The sequence below is a fragment of the Lethenteron reissneri genome, chromosome 26 (assembly GCF_015708825.2).
Source record: "Lethenteron reissneri isolate LAM-NWPU_2019-01 chromosome 26, ASM1570882v1, whole genome shotgun sequence".
Lineage (NCBI taxonomy): Eukaryota > Metazoa > Chordata > Hyperoartia > Petromyzontiformes > Petromyzontidae > Lethenteron > Lethenteron reissneri.
Genome location: NC_083804.1, coordinates 23,115,303 through 23,134,629, shown reverse-complemented (window position 1 = coordinate 23,134,629; position 19,327 = coordinate 23,115,303). Strand labels below are relative to the sequence as shown.

General features: G+C 50.7%; 1 protein-coding gene across 3 annotated transcripts in view; it reads right to left on the bottom strand.

Annotated features, from left to right (window-relative positions):
- The window catches only part of LOC133347890 (ADP-ribosylation factor GTPase-activating protein 1-like), a 51,179-nt gene extending 33,085 nt beyond the window's left edge, over window positions 1–18,094 (bottom strand). Inside the window, exons 1-2 of one of the 3 annotated variants that reach the window (XM_061560612.1) lie at window positions 17,890–18,094; window positions 15,441–15,572 (exon numbers count right to left, since the gene is read on the bottom strand). In XM_061560612.1, the coding sequence (XP_061416596.1) occupies window positions 15,441–15,572; window positions 17,890–17,982 (225 nt within the window). In that variant the 5' untranslated portion in view covers window positions 17,983–18,094. Of the gene's footprint in view, window positions 1–15,440; window positions 15,573–17,385; window positions 17,700–17,889 lie in introns of those variants that run through there. The other 2 variants (XM_061560615.1, XM_061560613.1) reach the window with 2 other exon arrangements.
- Between the last annotated feature and the right edge of the window lie 1,233 nt (window positions 18,095–19,327).

Genomic DNA, 19,327 nt, shown 5'->3' with positions numbered 1-19,327 from the left:
GCACATTATTTTTGTTTAGGCGCCCTTCTTGCACCTCCAACCCAGCGTATATATAAGCTCCTAGCTTGGTAGTGTCTCATTCTTCACCTGAAGACGGCTGCTTGCGTTGTAGCCGAAACGTCGTGAGAATTGTTTTATTATGTTTTATTTTTATTATTTTATTACTTTCCTTCTACTTGACTTTACCGAAAGAACCAAGAAGATGAATCCCTGCAGTCACGCAATCTTTAAATCGAAAAGAGAAAACATTTATTTAAAAAGTATATTTAATAAAATAGAACGTGTTGTCTATGTTTTTTTAAAGTTGCGCATTTTTATGTGACGTCACATTTCTCACCCCCCCCCCCCCTCGTCACACATCGTCACAAATGTCTGGTCTGACCCCCCCCCCCCAGGTGCGTGACGTCATTTATGGACGGCCCTTTTGAGCCTGGCCCGTGTTCGTATGTGCGATCGCAGGCGTCGTGCAGATGGCAGTGCAGCAACACAATATTGTTGGACTCTGCTTCTATGCTCCCACAGCTCTGCTTCCTGCCTTCACCTGCCCGTACTGACCAGCGTGGCGAGTTCCGGTCAATTAACCCCCACGACTCGCATGGTGTGGGCATACCCCATCCAGCAGTGGATTAACATACCGGTGGTCTTATTCTGTATGGTAAATACCCAGTAAGCATATAACTTTGGACCAACGTTGATTCAACGTTGGTCTGTTTACTGGGCAGTGCCCGCAAATCATTCAGTGGTAAAATGGCTTCACGAAAGAGTTAACGGCGCTCTGCATGCTGTTGGGCAAAATTGTCAACGCTTATTTTGATTACAGTTAGAGTATTTAGCGCTGAATGGTTTTATTTTTGTTGCGAGACATTAATTGCACACAGCAGTGCCTGCTGTGTTCTTTACTTTTGGTCATAATAGCGACAACTCAGAGGGCCACATTCATCAAAGAGTGTTATTAATACAAAATAATACGTTCACCCAGACGGGTAATTAGAACATTGTTTTGCCACAATGCATTTCAATAAAATGTGACCATTGCGTTGTTGAACTGAATGTTACGTTACTTGGTTAACTCGTACAATGCATCTCATGAACCTTGCCGAAACGCGTAGTGATTAACGAGAAGCTGAGACCCTGTGGGTGTTTATGTGTGTGGGGAATACATTATACGTGTGTAGTGAGTCCAACTAAGCCGCAGACGTTGTTCTTTAGAGGCAACACACTTATTGTAACATCAACACGTAACACAAAGGGGCAACTGCCCCTTCACCAGATACAGCCTAGGGTGGTGACCACCTTGCTGACTACTCTAAACGGAGGAGTTACAGCTACGAAGGGTTGGGGACCCTCACTCGGGTCCCCGACCACGTGATGATGCCTCGTAGGACGTAGAGCTTCCAGCTTGTAGACGTGGAGCTTCAACTTGTAGAATGCAGCGACCTCGTCGCTCTCAGGGACCCGCCTTATATCCCCCCCGGGTCGGGGCCGCTCCGCGCTTGGCTCCGCCCACCCTCTCGAGTGTTCTAGCTCCCTCTCCAACCCTCTCGAGAGCTCTCCCCGGACACGTGATGACGGTGCATCGCACGCCACGGCCCTCTCAGGCCGGCACCATTCAGTGACATCTTCGATGTCACTAAACATGCGTAGAGTAGTGAAATACACGGCGCATCCCGGTTATGCACGCTGAGACCGGAGGTGTTGCCAGGGAGACGGGAGATAAGGGTTGATTGATGGGCCGACAGGCGCCGGCCTGGTGAGAGCTTAAAGAGACGCACGAGAGGTCTCGGATAATTATCAGAGGAATATAAGGGCGTGTGCGTGAGCGGAGCGGGGAGTTGTTGCCGGGGACCAAGTGTGAAGACATCTTGCTGCTGCCGCTCCAGCCGTCAACGGGACCTCGATCCTCATGCTGTCGCTGGGCGGGTGTTGGCTGATCCCCCCCCCCCCCCGCCCGGGACAGACGGGAGAGCGGGTCTGAGGGAGCATAGGTGAGGGCAGCGGTGGAGGTGTCGAGTTGCTGAGTACGGAGATGCTGAGTGCGGAGACGCTGTGTGCGGAGACGCTGTGTGCGGAGTTGCTGAGAATAGAGCTGCTGAGTGCAGGATAAGCGTGGTCAAAGGTAGATAAGAGTGGAGAGAAGTTACCATATAGACAGTAATAGGAGTGCCTACAACTGGTGCAAGAATAGGAGAATAAAGTGTAAGCAGGTGACTTGTTACAACGTGTCGGTGTGAGTAATTTTTGAAGACACTACACATGCACCTGGGTTTTGGCCAAAAGCTTCAAAATGTGTCCCTTCTTCAAGAACTCCGTCCCAATCCCTCTCATGCTCCCAGGATTATCCCTACCCCTCCCTCTAAACCTTATCCCCGGCAAGTCTCGGGCATGTTGGGATGGCTGGAACAAATGTATATTTTTGCGACCTTTCTTCTGCGTGTGGCCGATGCTGCTGTAGACCAACAGCTGTGATTTTACACCGAGGTGGCTGAGGCAGGTAATTGCGTCAGGAGCAAGCAGAGTGTATCATCGCTGCAGTGATGCCTCCTCCTCCTTCGTAACTTGTGAATCAGGCATTGAGGTCGTTATTATGTCCCATGGGCTGTTTCACGTACGTGGTTCTATATCAGTTTAAACCTGACCTTGCACCCAAAATGATATTTGTAAAAAAAAATTGTGAAATTCGCTTTCGTGTTGCCTGTTTCCATCTTACTCCAGCGACCTGAGTTGGATTCTCGGCCCCTCATGACGTCAGTTGCAGGCGATATCTGAACCAATGCTCGCCCCTCCATCCATCACCAACATGTACTGACCAGCATGGTGAAGCAAGGCCGTAATTATAATATATATTGCGGGGGGGGACACATCCCCCCAAATATTCAAATATGCTCAAAATGTCCCCCCCAATATATTGCTCTAAAAAAATTGCTACGCTATGTAAAAAAACCCAACAATTTGCTAAACCTTGGCCACAATATCTAGACTTGTCTTCATATAAATCAATACATAGATTTCTGTTTATATGATTGTGGTCATAGTTGTTCTTTACTAATCCCTAATCTCTGCCATTTCATACAATGAAACAGGAAATGGTAAAAAAAATAACAACAGAGCAATGTAATACAATACACAGACATTATTGTAAAAAAAAAAGTCCATCCCATGTGTCTGGGTTGGGACCCCCAGACACCCTGGAAGATTTGGTCCCCCCCAATGTTGACTCCATGGCTACGGCCTCGTGGTGAAGTATGGTCAATTGACCCCCATGAGAGACACGGTGTGGACGTGCCTCATCCACCAGTGGAAATCTCCACCGTATACGTATGTGTTAATGTTCTCCTCGTTCATTAACTTATCCTCATTAAGTCGACTCTGTCATGCCGATACAGTGTGTACAGCTACCTTCACAGTTTAACACTAACTGTACTTAAAACCAATTCCGTTGTAAATGTTTTATTAGTTTCTTCAGCACTCTGTCTGCTGAGCGTCACATTTTTACTGGAACTTGCATTTGTATTCTGCGGGCAATGGCTTGTCTGCATACACGTGTGTGTGTATATATATTTGTGTGCTTGACTCGGCTTCAAATAAGTACGACGCGTAAAAACATCCCCTCTGGGGAGACAAAGGCGGCCGGGCATGGTGCCGGGTACCCACCCACCTCCTCGTGTTCCGTATCGCGCGCTTGCAGCACTTGCCCCAACAGTATGTTAAGGCTACACGAGGGACCTTTGTCTTTGTCACATTTGAATACATATTTATGTGCAACAGCTACACTTGTCTGTGCACACTCCGTGCCAAGCCGTGGCACAATCAATATTAACACAACTGCAGTGAGTGTGTGTCTGTGTGTACTACGAGAGACAATGTCGAGGCGTGTGTCCCTTTGTCGCAGAGTACATATTCTGTTTGTGCTCATTGGCTTCGTCACAATAAATCAATTAGTCGAGGCAGAGCTTATGTGTGTGTGCCCATGTGTTCATCTTTTGTGCAAATCCTGAAACCCGGACTGTTTTGTGCATTTGCAGATGCAAGTGTGTGTGTGTGGAGTGCCGGTCCTGGGCCTCCCCTAGGTCGACTCAGTCCCAAATGAGTACCTGGTACAAATGCGTAAAACACCGACACTGGGGGAGACAAAGGCGGCCGGGCGTGGTACTGACCCTCCCACCCCCTCCTCGTGTGCCGTGGCGGCCTTCACAGGTGCTGCTCGCAAACAACACTTGCCATAGAAGTGTCCTAAGGCCACACCGGGCGATCGTTGTCGTCTTTGTCGTACTCCGGGGGTCAGTCGGCGAGGACGGAACGAGACGATCCTGCCGTGGTGTGGCTAAACACGGCACGTCGATAGCATGCGTGGTGGCCAGCGAGCCGGCCGGATTTGCCCGCCGGCGAGACAGCCAGCGCTTACCCTGCTGAAAGCGATCTAGACAGCTGGCCACACAGCCACCACGGACAGGCAGCCAGACAGACAGCTATAGGACAGACAGCCACACTGACAGCCAGCTATAGGACAGGCAGACACACTGACAGTCAGCTATAGGACAGACAGCCACACTGACAGTCAGCTACAGGACACAGACAAACTGACAGTCAGCTATAGGACAGGCAGACACATTGACAGCCAGCTACAGGACAGACAGTCACACTGACAGTCAGCTACAGGACATAGCCACACTGACAGCCAGCTATAGGACAGGCAGACACACTGACAGTCAGCTATAGGACAGACAGCCACACTGACAGTCAGCTACAGGACACAGACACACTGACAGTCAGCTATAGGACACACAGACAGTCAGCTATAGGACACAGACACACTGGCAGTCAGTTATAGGACAGGCAGACACACAGTCAGCTATAGGACACAGACACACTGACAGTCAGCTATAGGACAGACAGCCACACTGACAGTCAGCTATAGGACAGGCAGACACACAGTCAGCTATAGGACACACAGACACACTGACAGTCAGCTATAAGACAGGCAGAAACACTGACAGTCAGCTATAGGACAGGCAGACACACTGACAGTCAGCTATAGGACACACAGACAGTCAGCTATAGGACACAGACACACTGGCAGTCAGCTATAGGACAGACAGCCACACTGACAGTCAGCTACAGGATACAGACACACTGACAGTCAGCTATAGGACAGGCAGACACACTGACAGTCAGCTATAGGACACACAGACAATCAGCTATAGGACACATACACACTGGCAGTCAGTTATAGGACAGGCAGACACACAGTCAGCTATAGGACACACAGACACACTGACAGTCAGCTATAGGACAGGCAGAAACACTGACAGTCAGCTATAGGACAGACAGACACACTGACAGTCAGCTATAGGACAGCAGACACACTGACAGTCAGCTATAGGACAGGCAGACACACTGACAGTCAGCTATAGGACACAGACACACTGACAGTCAGCTATAGGACACAGACACACTGACAGTCAGCTATAGGACACAGACACACTGACAGTCAGCTATAGGACACACAGACACACTGACAGTCAGCTATAGGACAGGCAGACACACTGACAGTCAGCTATAGGACACACAGACAGACTGACAGTCAGCTATAGGACAGGCAGACACACTGACAGTCAGCTATAGGACACAGACACACTGACAGTCAGCTAAAGGACACAGACACACTGACAGTCAGCTATAGGACAAGCAGACACACTGACAGTCAGCTATAGGACACACAGACACACTGACAGTCAGCTATAGGACAGGCAGACACACTGACAGTCAGCTATATGACACAGACACACTGACAGTCAGCTATAGGACACAGACACACTGACAGTCAGCTATAGGACACAGACACACTGACAGTCAGTTAAAGGACACACAGACACACTGACAGTCAGCTATAGGACACACAGACACACTGACAGTCAGCTATAGGACACACAGACACACTGACAGTCAGCTATAGGACAGGCAAACACACTGACAGTCAGCTATAGGACACAGACACACTGACAGTCAGCTATAGGACACACAGACACACTGACAGTCAGCTATAGGAAACATACACACTGACAGTCATCTATAGGACACACAGACACACTGACAGTCAGCTATAGGACAGGCAGACACACTGACAGTCAGCTATAGGACAGGCAGACACACTGACAGTCAGCAATAGGACACAGACACACTGACAGTCAGCTATAGGACACAGACACACTGACAGTCAGCTATAGGACACAGACACACTGACAGTCAGCTATAGGACACACAGACACACTGACAGTCAGCTATAAGACACACAGACACACTGACAGTCAGCTATAGGACACACAGACACACTGACAGTCAGCTATAGGACAGGCAGACACACTGACAGTCATATATAGGACACAGACACACTGACAGTCAGCTATAGGACACACAGACACACTGACAGTCAGCTATAAGACAGGCAGAAACACTGACAGTCAGCTATAGGACAGGCAGACACACTGACAGTCAGCTATAGGACACACAGACAGTCAGCTATAGGACACAGACACACTGGCAGTCAGCTATAGGACAGACAGCCACACTGACAGTCAGCTACAGGACACAGACACACTGACAGTCAGCTATAGGACAGGCAGACACACTGACAGTCAGCTATAGGACACACAGACAGTCAGCTATAGGACACATACACACTGGCAGTCAGTTATAGGACAGGCAGACACACAGTCAGCTATAGGACACACAGACACACTGACAGTCAGCTATAGGACAGGCAGAAACACTGACAGTCAGCTATAGGACAGGCAGACACACTGACAGTCAGCTATAGGACAGGCAGACACACTGACAGTCAGCTATAGGACAGGCAGACACACTGACAGTCAGCTATAGGACACAGACACACTGACAGTCAGCTATAGGACACAGACACACTGACAGTCAGCTATAGGACACAGACACACTGACAGTCAGCTATAGGACACACAGACACACTGACAGTCAGCTATAGGACACACAGACACACTGACAGTCAGCTATAGGACACACAGACAGACTGACAGTCAGCTATAGGACAGGCAGACACACTGACAGTCAGCTATAGGACACAGACACACTGACAGTCAGCTATAGGACACACAGACACACTGACAGTCAGCTATAGGACACAGACACACTGACAGTCAGCTATAGGACAGGCAGACACACTGACAGTCAGCTATAGGACAGGCAGACACACTGACAGTCAGCTATATGACACAGACACACTGACAGTCAGCTATAGGACACAGACACACTGACAGTCAGCTATAGGACACAGACACACTGACAGTCAGTTAAAGGACACACAGACACACTGACAGTCAGCTATAGGACACACAGACACACTGACAGTCAGCTATAGGACACACAGACACACTGACAGTCAGCTATAGGACAGGCAAACACACTGACAGTCAGCTATAGGACACAGACACACTGGCAGTCAGCTATAGGACACACAGACACACTGACAGTCAGCTATAGGAAACATACACACTGACAGTCATCTATAGGACACACAGACACACTGACAGTCAGCTATAGAACAGGCAGACACACTGACAGTCAGCTATAGGACAGGCAGACACACTGACAGTCAGCAATAGGACACAGACACACTGACAGTCAGCTATAGGACACAGACACACTGACAGTCAGCTATAGGACACAGACACACTGACAGTCAGCTATAGGACACACAGACACACTGACAGTCAGCTATAGGACACACAGACACACTGACAGTCAGCTATAGGACACACAGACACACTGACAGTCAGCTATAGGACAGGCAGACACACTGACAGTCATATATAGGACACAGACACACTGACAGTCAGCTATAGGACACACAGACACACTGACAGTCAGCTATAGGACACAGACACACTGACAGTCAGCTATAGGACACACAGACACACTGACAGTCAGCTATAGGACAGGCAGACACACTGACAGTCAGCTATAGGACACAGACACACTGACAGTCAGCTATAGGACAGGCAGACACACTGACAGTCAGCTATAGGACACAGACACACTGACAGTCAGCTAAAGGACACAGACACACTGACAGTCAGCTATAGGACAAGCAGACACACTGACAGTCAGCTATAGGACACACAGACACACTGACAGTCAGCTATAGGACAGGCAGACACACTGACAGTCAGCTATAGGACACACAGACACACTGACAGTCAGCTATAGGACACAGACACACTGACAGTCAGCTATAGGACAGACACACAGACAGTCAGCTATAGGACAGGCAGACACACTGACAGTCAGCTATAGGACGCAGACACACTGACAGTCAGCTATAGGACAGACACACAGACAGTCAGCTATAGGACACACAGACACACTGACAGTCAGCTATAGGACGCAGACACACTGACAGTCAGCTATAGGACAGACACACTGACAGTCAGCTTTAGGACACAGACACACAGACAGTCAGCTATAGGACAGACACACAGACAGTCAGCTATAGGACAGGCAGACACACTGACAGTCAGCTATAGGACACAGACACACAGACAGTCAGCTATAGGACAGACACACTGACAGTCAGCTATAGGACAGGCAGACACACTGACAGTCAGCTATAGGAAAGAGACACACTGACAGTCAGCTATAGGACAGGCAGACACACTGACAGACAGCTATAGGACACAGACACACTGACAGTCAGTTATAGGACAGGCAGACACACAGTCAGCTATAGGAAACACAGACACACTGACAGTCAGCTATAGGACAGGCAGACACACTGACAGTCAGCTATAGGACAGGCAGACACACTGACAGACAGCTTTAGGACACAGACACACTGACAGTCAGCTATAGGACACAGACACACTGACAGTCAGCTATAGGACAGGCAGACACACTGACAGTCAGCTATAGGACACAGACACACTGACAGTCAGCTATAGGACACAGACACACTAACAGTCAGCTATAGGACACAGACACACTGACAGTCAGCTATAGGACACACAGACACACTGACAGTCAGCTATAGGACACACAGACACACTGACAGTCAGCTATAGGACGCAGACACACTGACAGTCAGCTATAGGACAGACACACAGACAGTCAGCTATAGGACAGGCAGACACACTGACAGTCAGCTATAGGACGCAGACACACTGACAGTCAGCTATAGGACAGACACACAGACAGTCAGCTATAGGACACACAGACACACTGACAGTCAGCTATAGGACGCAGACACACTGACAGTCAGCTATAGGACAGACACACTGACAGTCAGCTAAAGGACACAGACACACAGACAGTCAGCTATAGGACAGACACACAGACAGTCAGCTATAGGACAGGCAGACACACTGACAGTCAGCTATAGGACACAGAAACACAGACACTCAGCTATAGGACAGACACACTGACAGTCAGCTATAGGACAGGCAGACACACTGACAGTCAGCTATAGGAAAGAGACACACTGACAGTCAGCGATAGGACAGGCAGACACACTGAAAGACAGCTATAGGACACAGACACACTGACAGTCAGTTATAGGACAGGCAGACACACAGTCAGCTATAGGAAACACAGACACACTGACAGTCAGCTATAGAACACACAGACACACTGACAGTCAGCTATAGGACAGGCAGACACACTGACAGTCAGCTATAGGACAAGCAGACACACTGACAGACAGCTTTAGGACACAGACATACTGACAGTCAGCTATAGGACACAGACACACTGACAGTCAGCTATAGGACAGGCAGACACACTGACAGTCAGCTATAGGACACAGACACACTGACAGTCAGCTATAGGACACACAGACACACTGACAGTCAGCTATAGGACACACAGACACACTGACAGTCAGCTTTGGGACACACAGACACACTGACAGTCAGCTATAGGACAGGCAGACACACTGACAGTCAGCTATAGGACACAGACACACTGACAGTCAGCTATAGGACACACAGACACACTGACAGTCAGCTATAGGACAGGCAGACACACTGACAGTCAGCTATAGGACACAGACACACTGACAGTCAGTTATAGGACAGGCAGACACACAGTCAGCTATAGGAAACACAGACACACTGACAGTCAGATATATGACACAGACACAGTGACAGTCAGCTATAGGACACAGACACACTGACAGTCAGCTATAGGAAAGGCAGACACACTGACAGTCAGCTATAGGACACAGACACACAGACAGTCAGCTATAGGACAGGCAGACACACTGAGTCAGCTATAGGACAGGCAGACACACTGACAGTCAGCTATAGGACGCAGACACACTGACAGTCAGCTATAGGACACACAGACACACAGACAGTCAGCTATAGGGCACAGACACACAGACAGTCAGCTATAGGACAGGCAGACACACAGACAGTCAGCTATAGGACAGGCAGACACACTGACAGTCAGCTATAGGACAGGCAGACACACTGACAGTCAGCTATAGGACGCAGACACACAGACAGTCAGCTATAGGACACATAGACACACAGACAGTCAGCTATAGGACAGGTAGACATACTGACAGTCAGCTATAGGACAGGCAGACACACAGTCAGCTATAGGACAGGCAGACACACTGACAGTCAGCTATAGGACAGGCAGACACACTGACAGTCAGCTATAGGACAGGCAGACACACTGACAGTCAGCTATAGGACAGGCAGACACACTGACAGACAGCTTTAGGACACAGACATACTGACAGTCAGCTATAGGACACAGACACACTGACAGTCAGCTATAGGACAGGCAGACACACTGACAGTCAGCTATAGGACACAGACACACTGACAGTCAGCTATAGGACACACAGACACACTGACAGTCAGCTATAGGACACACAGACACACTGACAGTCAGCTTTGGGACACACAGACACACTGACAGTCAGCTATAGGACAGGCAGACACACTGACAGTCAGCTATAGGACACAGACACACTGACAGTCAGCTATAGGACACACAGACACACTGACAGTCAGCTATAGGACAGGCAGACACACTGACAGTCAGTTATAGGACAGGCAGACACACAGTCAGCTATAGGAAACACAGACACACTGACAGTCAGATATATGACACAGACACAGTGACAGTCAGCTATAGGACACAGACACACTGACAGTCAGCTATAGGAAAGGCAGACACACTGACAGTCAGCTATAGGACACAGACACACAGACAGTCAGCTATAGGACAGGCAGACACACTGAGTCAGCTATAGGACAGGCAGACACACTGACAGTCAGCTATAGGACGCAGACACACTGACAGTCAGCTATAGGACACACAGACACACAGACAGTCAGCTATAGGACACAGACACACAGACAGTCAGCTATAGGACAGGCAGACACACAGACAGTCAGCTATAGGACAGGCATACACACTGAGTCAGCTATAGGACAGGCAGACACACTGACAGTCAGCTATAGGACGCAGACACACAGACAGTCAGCTATAGGACACATAGACACACAGACAGTCAGCTATAGGACAGGCAGACACACTGACAGTCAGCTATAGGACAGGCAGACACACTGACAGTCAGCTATAGGATACACAGACACACAGACAGTCAGCTATAGGACACACAGACACAAAGACAGTCAGCTATAGGACACATAGACACACAGAGAGTCAGCTATAGGACACACAGACACACTGACAGTCAGCTATAGGACACACAGATACACTGACAGTCAGATATATGACACAGACACAGTGACAGTCAGCTATAGGACACAGACACACTGACAGTCAGCTATAGGACACACAGACACACTGACAGTCAGATATATGACACAGACACAGTGACAGTCAGCTATAGGACACAGACACACTGACAGTAAGCTATAGGACAGGCAGACACACAGACAGTCAGCTATAGGACTGGCAGACACACTGACAGTCAGCTATAGGACAGGCAGACACACTGACAGTCAGCTATAGGACGCAGACACACAGACAGTCAGCTATAGGACACATAGACACACACACAGTCAGCTATAGGACATGCAGACATACTGCCAGTCAGCTATAGGACAGGCAGACACACTGACAGTCAGCTATAGGACACACAGACACACAGACAGTCAGCTATAGGACACACAGACACACAGACAGTCAGCTATAGGACACACAGACAGTCAGCTATAGGACACACAGACACACAGACAGTCAGCTATAGGACACACAGACACACAGACAGTCAGCTATAGGACACACGGACACACTGACAGTCAGCTATAGGACACAGACACACTGACAGTCAGCTATAGGACACAGACACTGACAGTCAGCTATAGGTCAGATAGCCACACATTGCCAGCTAATGAGCGAGTCAGCCACACAGACAGCCCAGTCCGCCAGTCTGCCAGCTTCCCTTCACAATGCGGTGCAACTCCCTGAGCACAGAGCAAAGAATATGCTGCTTGTTGATGTCTGGAGGTAGCAGCAACATCGACAGAGCTAGAGGTCGACAACAAATGAGTAAAAACAATATCTATACATCTCGTCTTTTAGTTTACAGTCACGCATTAGACGTTTTGCAAATGTCAATCAATGACTTCTGAAACGCAGATATTATTTGAAATGCCTCGCATTTGAAAATGCGCTCGATTCGTTTTGGCGGTGTTTGTTTAGGGATCGTGAAAGGGCCCCGTGAGTGACCACAGGGCCTCGCTTTTGTTTAGGAGGCTTGGGTCAGAAAAGGCAACAAATACAGGAAATGTAATTGTATCGCGAACACACACGCACAAAAAAAAACACACGCTCGGCATTCAGAATTGCGTAGCACAATAACCTCACGTCGGATGTGGTCAACTATTAATACATAGTCTTGGTTCTTTCGGTAAAGTCACGTAGATAGAAGTTAAAAATACAACTAAATTAAAAATAAATTAAGAATAAATAAAAGCAAAAAACCCACGACGTTTCGATCGCAACAGAAGCGGCCTTCATCGAATTAATCGCAAACAATTGCCATGCCTTTGTCAATCCACTGCTGGATGCAGACCTCCCACACCACGTCGGTCGGTTAAGAGTTTGTTTGACCATACTTCACCACACTGGTCAGTGCGGGTTGGGTGAAGGGGCCAGGATCGGGTCAGACATCACTCGCCACTGACGTTAGCCGTGGCCAGGAGTTAAACTCAGGTCAGCGGGGTTGTAGAGCAGTGCGCTAACCGGTGAGGCACCGTTCCCTCCGGTTCAATATACGGTCCATAAACATGTTGCCATTTGTTAAACGGAGTCGCATTTGCTTTGAAGCTGTTTTAATATGACTACTTCATCGTTACTCTTCCTCCTTCGCAAATGCCTTCAGCGTCACTGCAGAGAATAAGATGCCACGGCTAATAAGGGGCCGTCCATAAATGACGTCACGCGATTTTGGACGATTTTTGACTCCCCCCCCCCCTCGTCACACGGCGTCACAAAAAGTCAGACCCCCCTCAAATATGACGTCACAAAGCTCTGCCCCCCCCCCACCAAAAAAATAAAACATGCTTAGAATCGCTTTAAACTATTGTCACTGTAGTGCGCATTTAATGTGGCGCTGCACTCTGATGTTGTAGGAGAAAATATTTATCAAAAAGTATATTTCATTAAATAGAACGTGTTGTCTATATTTATTTAAAGTTGCGCATTTTGATGTGACGTCACATATCTCAACCCCCTCGTCACACATTGTCACAAATGTCTGACCCCCCCCCCCCCCAGGTGCGTGACGTCATTTATGGACGGTCCCTAACGAAACGCTCCGTGCTCGCAGACTGCCCGCAGAACTGCGATGGTTAAAAACACTCGCAAAGGGCGTTGTTTACACAATGATTTTCCCCCACTCACCGCCTTCAAGCTTACATTCCACGTGAATACCGTATTGTTAACGAGGAGAGGTGGCGGGCGGGGGGAAGGTGTTTTAACGTGCATTTTACTGACAGTCCCTTCCATGCAAATGTTTTGGCGTGCGGAGTGGCGGTTCTCGGCGAAAGCGAGTCGAGCAAAAATTCAGAGCCCCAAGTAGCTCAAATGTGGGGGGGGTGTCTGATTCATGAAAAAGTATCCAAAAGAAACCACAAAGCACGAATTCTCGGAGTTTTGCTTGTTTCTGTGTGTGGAGCCAACGCGGCAGAAATTGTGCACTCCCAGAAGGCCACGCGGCTCACGAGACGTGACGTACTCGTCTATGGATGTTGAACTTCTTTCGCACCGTACGTAGCCAGCCGTGTTCATCGGAGGTGTGAGATGTGTAAAAACAACATGTTTTTTTTAAGTGGAGAAGGGCAGGCGTGTGAAGGAGGTGAATTGTCCGCTTATTTGTTTAGTTTCTTGAATGTGTAATTAACATTAACACAAATATCCAATCGATCTCGACAATCTCGATCTCGCCCGAATCTCTCTCTTCGCTCATCTCGCTGCATCTTTACGTTTGTCTGTATGCTCCTTATCACACTACATCTCAACCTCTCGTCTATATCTCTTCTGTTATCTCGCTAGGATATTATAATGTGCTAGGGCATCACTCTCCCCTGAAAATAATTTATGTTTAGGGCCCCCATTGAACCAACAGGCCCATCGAGTGCTCGACAAGGGGCCGTGTTGTGAGAATCTGGGTTGGTGGCATGGCATGACATTTCATACATAATTTGCTGGGGACAATTTCTTCAGTCAAATTATGAGAATTTAGAATGCGAGGCCTCTGTTCCTCCCCGTTTTACCCGTGTTCGTGACAATGATACGTGTTTCATAATCGTGATTATTCCTTCATCAGGTCTATTTTTACAGACACTCGGTCGTCTCGGGCATTGCACTGGAGGTCCGAATGAAACGCAATGATCCGGTTAGAAAACGATAGACTGGATAAACAAACAAACAAATATCTCCCCGTATGGCCTTCAACGGACTGTTGAGTCAAGTGACGTTAGCGAGCGACCACGTTGGACACAGCGCGACGGAAGAGGGGGGTGGTGGTGTGGCCGGCACCACTCCGGCCGCCTTGCCTGATGTTTACACGCCACGCCAGATCCAGGACTGGGGATCCGACATTCGCCACCGACGTTAGCCATGGCCGGGAATCGAACTCAGGTCACTGGGTTTCGTAGTGCGACGAGCTAAATGCGTAAAAAAATTGTTCTTCGTATCTCAAATCAAACCGATATAATGAATCTATATTTTATTCCCAGAGATGGAATTCAACGAAATCAAGTCGCGCACGCGCGCACACACCAACGGAGACGAGCGAGCACCCAACGACGTCCGTCCTAAATTCGCGTGACAACCGTGCACCCACTCAAGAACTTCTCGCAAGCCACCTTGGCGGTGTGCGTTTGAATTGGGAAAGTGCCCCCCCCACCACCCACCGTCCTACCGACCGGGTGTGCGGCGTGCGGTATGGCCACGGTGAGCGAGCGAGCGAGGAGCGCGGTGCAGGCTGTGCGCGTCACCTTCGTGGCGAACTGGGACACGGACGTGGAGACGTCCTCCAGGAGACGTCCGTCTTTAGGCTGCAACGCAAAGGGGCGGGGAGCGGGGGGTTATCCGGCAGAGCGTTAGCTACCGGTCGGTGCATGCGAGACTTTCGTTTATCGCCGGACATCTTCTGGCTCGCCGCTAGACTGGACTAGTATGGCACGCGCCTGCTCGTCGCCACGGAGCGAGAGTTTTGCTCGATGTGGTGCGACGGTTGCTGACAGACTCGGCTGACCATGAAGCCCTCCGCATAGGCCACTTGAGGTGAGCAAAAATACCCTCTCAAAGGATGTGCTGTGTTGAGGCTATCGTCAACATCAGCCACGGTCAATCCACTTCTGGGTTAAGGTCTCCCCCCAAAGCCATCTCCATCTCACGCTGTATTGTGACGCAGCAATCCGCCCTGTGCCGGCACATGAGCCGAGTTCATCGCTCCATCTCTGTGTTGAATGTCCTCTCACATCTCTTCCTTTCCTCGGCGACCACTGCCGGTAAGCCTCTACCCCCAGCCACGATCCCGTGACGTGCCCTGCCCAACAGACTGCTGTCAAGTGGGCACATTGATGCCTGTAACCTGCGCATGTTGTTTAATGTGTGCGTTTCTCAATTCCAAGCTCTGCGCCTCTCCATGCCTCCTCGTGCCCTTTTTCCTCTCGCGTTCCATTTTCTAAAACGTCGTCCACGTTTCTGATGTGTGCCTCGTAGCGGGCGACACGCGGCACTCTTGAGGTTGCTCTGAGCTATCGCCCCATTCTCACCGAGGCATTTCGGCAATCGCCACCGCCGGCTACCGTATTGGTTGTGCGCCCCCCCTCCCTCTCTCCCCACCCCCGTGCCTTCCTTAACGTTCGCCAACTGATGGGTAGCTTGACCTCGGCAGTCCTCCCATCTGGGGATTCTAAGGACATATCCAATCCAATGAAAGCACTCTTCCAGAACACAGACCTCCTCCTCGTCCTATGTGAGGTTCCAAACACCGAGAGCACTCTTGCCGAACTGATTGAACAGCCGCTTTGCTCATCCTCCCTCTCCGTCGCAGGATCGCCGTCTCTCCGTCTCTCCGTGTTTGACCGCGAGCTTCCGTCAAGTCAACGCTTCCCTTCAATACAGATATTTGTCAGCCTTCCGAGCCACACACACACACTCCTAACGACTGAACTAATTACTTGAATAATCTTCGCGTAGTAAGCTACCGATTTTTGTGTCGTTGCGGGCATTTGCTCATCCATCAAAGGCCGCTGGAGTTACCTCCCAGAGACGGCTTATCTGCTGCCGTGCATCCTTGATGTACGATTTTCTCAGGGTGCTGTTGGTAATTCATTGCTTCATTCATTCAATTGACCATGGAGAGCCAACTCCGATATCGTTGCCACGGCGCTGGTACCATGGATTTAAAACCTCGTGCTTAACTCTAATCACTTGTGCTGTGGTGCTTTGTGTTTTTTCTTAGAATTATTACTCTGCTTTCATTTCTTTCATATATTCACCACTTCTAACTTAATCTCAGCAGCATCGGCCACCATTGTTTACCAACGCAAGGAAGATCTCAGCAGCATTTCGTGCACATTGTTTACCGTTCAGAAGCGAGATCCTATCCCAAATTATCTCCACACGGACGCACGCAAAAGGTCGGCTACCCCCACATGAATCAAAACTTTAGCAGAAAAATCACACCGTTAGAGGAAGAGCAAACCCACGCATGAATACTCAGCGTTTGCGTACGGCTAAGGAACATCCATTGACTACAATGGAGGGGGGAGGGGAGGGGGCATTACGGGCTCAGAAATAAAGGCAGAACAATTCAACAGAATGGAAGAACACCTTCTCTGTCAAGTGAGGAGTGCGTACGGGGGTCTGGCAGAGCGGGTCAAGGTGAGGTCGCTCGGAATAACGGGGGAGTCGCGGAGTGCAGGAGGAGGAATAATGACGGCGAGCGCCAGATGAGAGCCAGGGGGGCAGTCATCATCATCATCGTCGTCGTCACCACCGTCGTAGATCACTCGAATGTGTACCTCAACCGCGCGCCGGCCACATTCATCGGAGCAGCCAGCGCCGCGGTGGTTTGAGAAATACATCTGCGGACGATCTTACGAGCGGAACAAAGAGGCTGGCGAAATTAAAGCATTATCGCCTCGGCATTAAAATTCCTCCCGTCTAATCGTCTTAGTCATGCCGACGGTGCCGATTCCCACTTGAGGCCATGAATTGTGGAAAGAATGAAGGAGCAACAACACCCCCCCCCCCCCGCAACGCTTTGTGTGAAATTTACGGCAAGAGCGACGGGCAGAATGGACAGGAGAGGGGTCGGGGTGGGAGCCTTACGGGGGTTGGGGGGGGGCGAGTGGAACTGACCTTGCACGTCGAGAGCCGAGCGTCGTCCTCTCTGTCAGGTACGAGCGTTTTCATGGACTTGCTTTTGTACAGCTTCCAGATGCCCTGGCTCATGTTCGCAGCGCTGTGCGGCAGCTCATGCGCAGCGTGTGCGGAGCGCGCAGGGCGAGCGGCTACTGCTGCTGCTACTGCCTCAGCCTCGGGGCTCCTCTCGGCTACACGCACCCTCCCATCCTCGCGCCGACACCTCCCACCACCACCACCACCAACCACCACCACCACTAACCACCACCAACTCCCCTCCCTCCCTCCACGGCACCCACCACCCACTCCAGCCGCACACGCAAGCACGGAGGGACGAGGGCTGCGCACGCTCGTGCGGGGTGGTCCACGTGGCCGCGGCTTGCGCCGTGGTCAGGGAGGGAGACGGGAGGGGGGGTTTTGGTGTCGAGACGGTGAGCGGTGCTGGAGAGATGGAGGGGAGCAGAAGGGTCGCGTTTGAGTGTGGGTGAGGGTGGGTGAGGGTGGGTGAGGGTGGCAGGGTGAGTGTGGGTGAGGGTGGGTGAGTGTGGGTGAGGGTGGGTGAGGGTGGGTGAGTGTGGGTGAGTGTGGATGAGGGTGGGTGAGGGTGGGTGAGTGTGAGTGAGGGTGGGTGGGTGAGTGTGGGTGAGGGTGGGTGGGTGAGGGTGGGTGAGTGTAGGTGAGGGTGGGTGGGTGAGTGTGGGTGAGTGTGGATGAGGGTGGGTGAGGGTGGGTGGGTGAGTGTGGGTGAGGGTGGGTGAGGGTGGGTGAGGGTAGGTGAGTGTGAGGGTGGGTGGGTGAGGGTGGGTGAGGGTGGGTGGGTGAGTGTGATTGAGGGTGGGTGGGTGAGGGTGGGTGAGGGTAGGTGAGTGTGGGTGAGGGTGGGTGAGGGTGGGTGAGTGTGGGTGAGGGTGGGTGGGTGGGTGAGTGTTGGTGAGGGTGGGTGAGGGTGGGTGAGTGAGTGTGGGTGAGTGTGGGTGAGTGTGGGTGGGTGAGGGTGGGTGAGGGTGGGTGAGGGTGGGTGGGTGAGTGTGGGTGAGTGTGGGTGAGTGTGGATGAGGGTGGGTGAGTGTGAGTGAGGGTGGGTGGGTGAGTGTGGGTGAGGGTGGGTGGGTGAGGGTGGGTGAGTGTAGGTGAGGGTGGGTGGGTGAGTGTGGGTGAGTGTGGGTGAGGGTGGGTGAAGGTGGGTGGGTGAGTGTGGGTGAGGGTGGGTGAGGGTAGGTGAGTGTGGGTGAGGGTGGGTGAGGGTGGGTGGGTGAGTGTGGGTGAGGGTGGGTGGATGAGGGTGGGTGAGGGTGGGTGAGGGTGGGTGGGTGAGTGTGATTGAGGGTGGGTGGGTGAGGGTAGGTGAGTGTGGGTGAGGGTGGGTGAGGGTGGGTGAGGGTGGGTGGGTGAGTGTGGGTGAGGGTGGGTGAGGGTGGGTGAGGGTGGGTGGGTG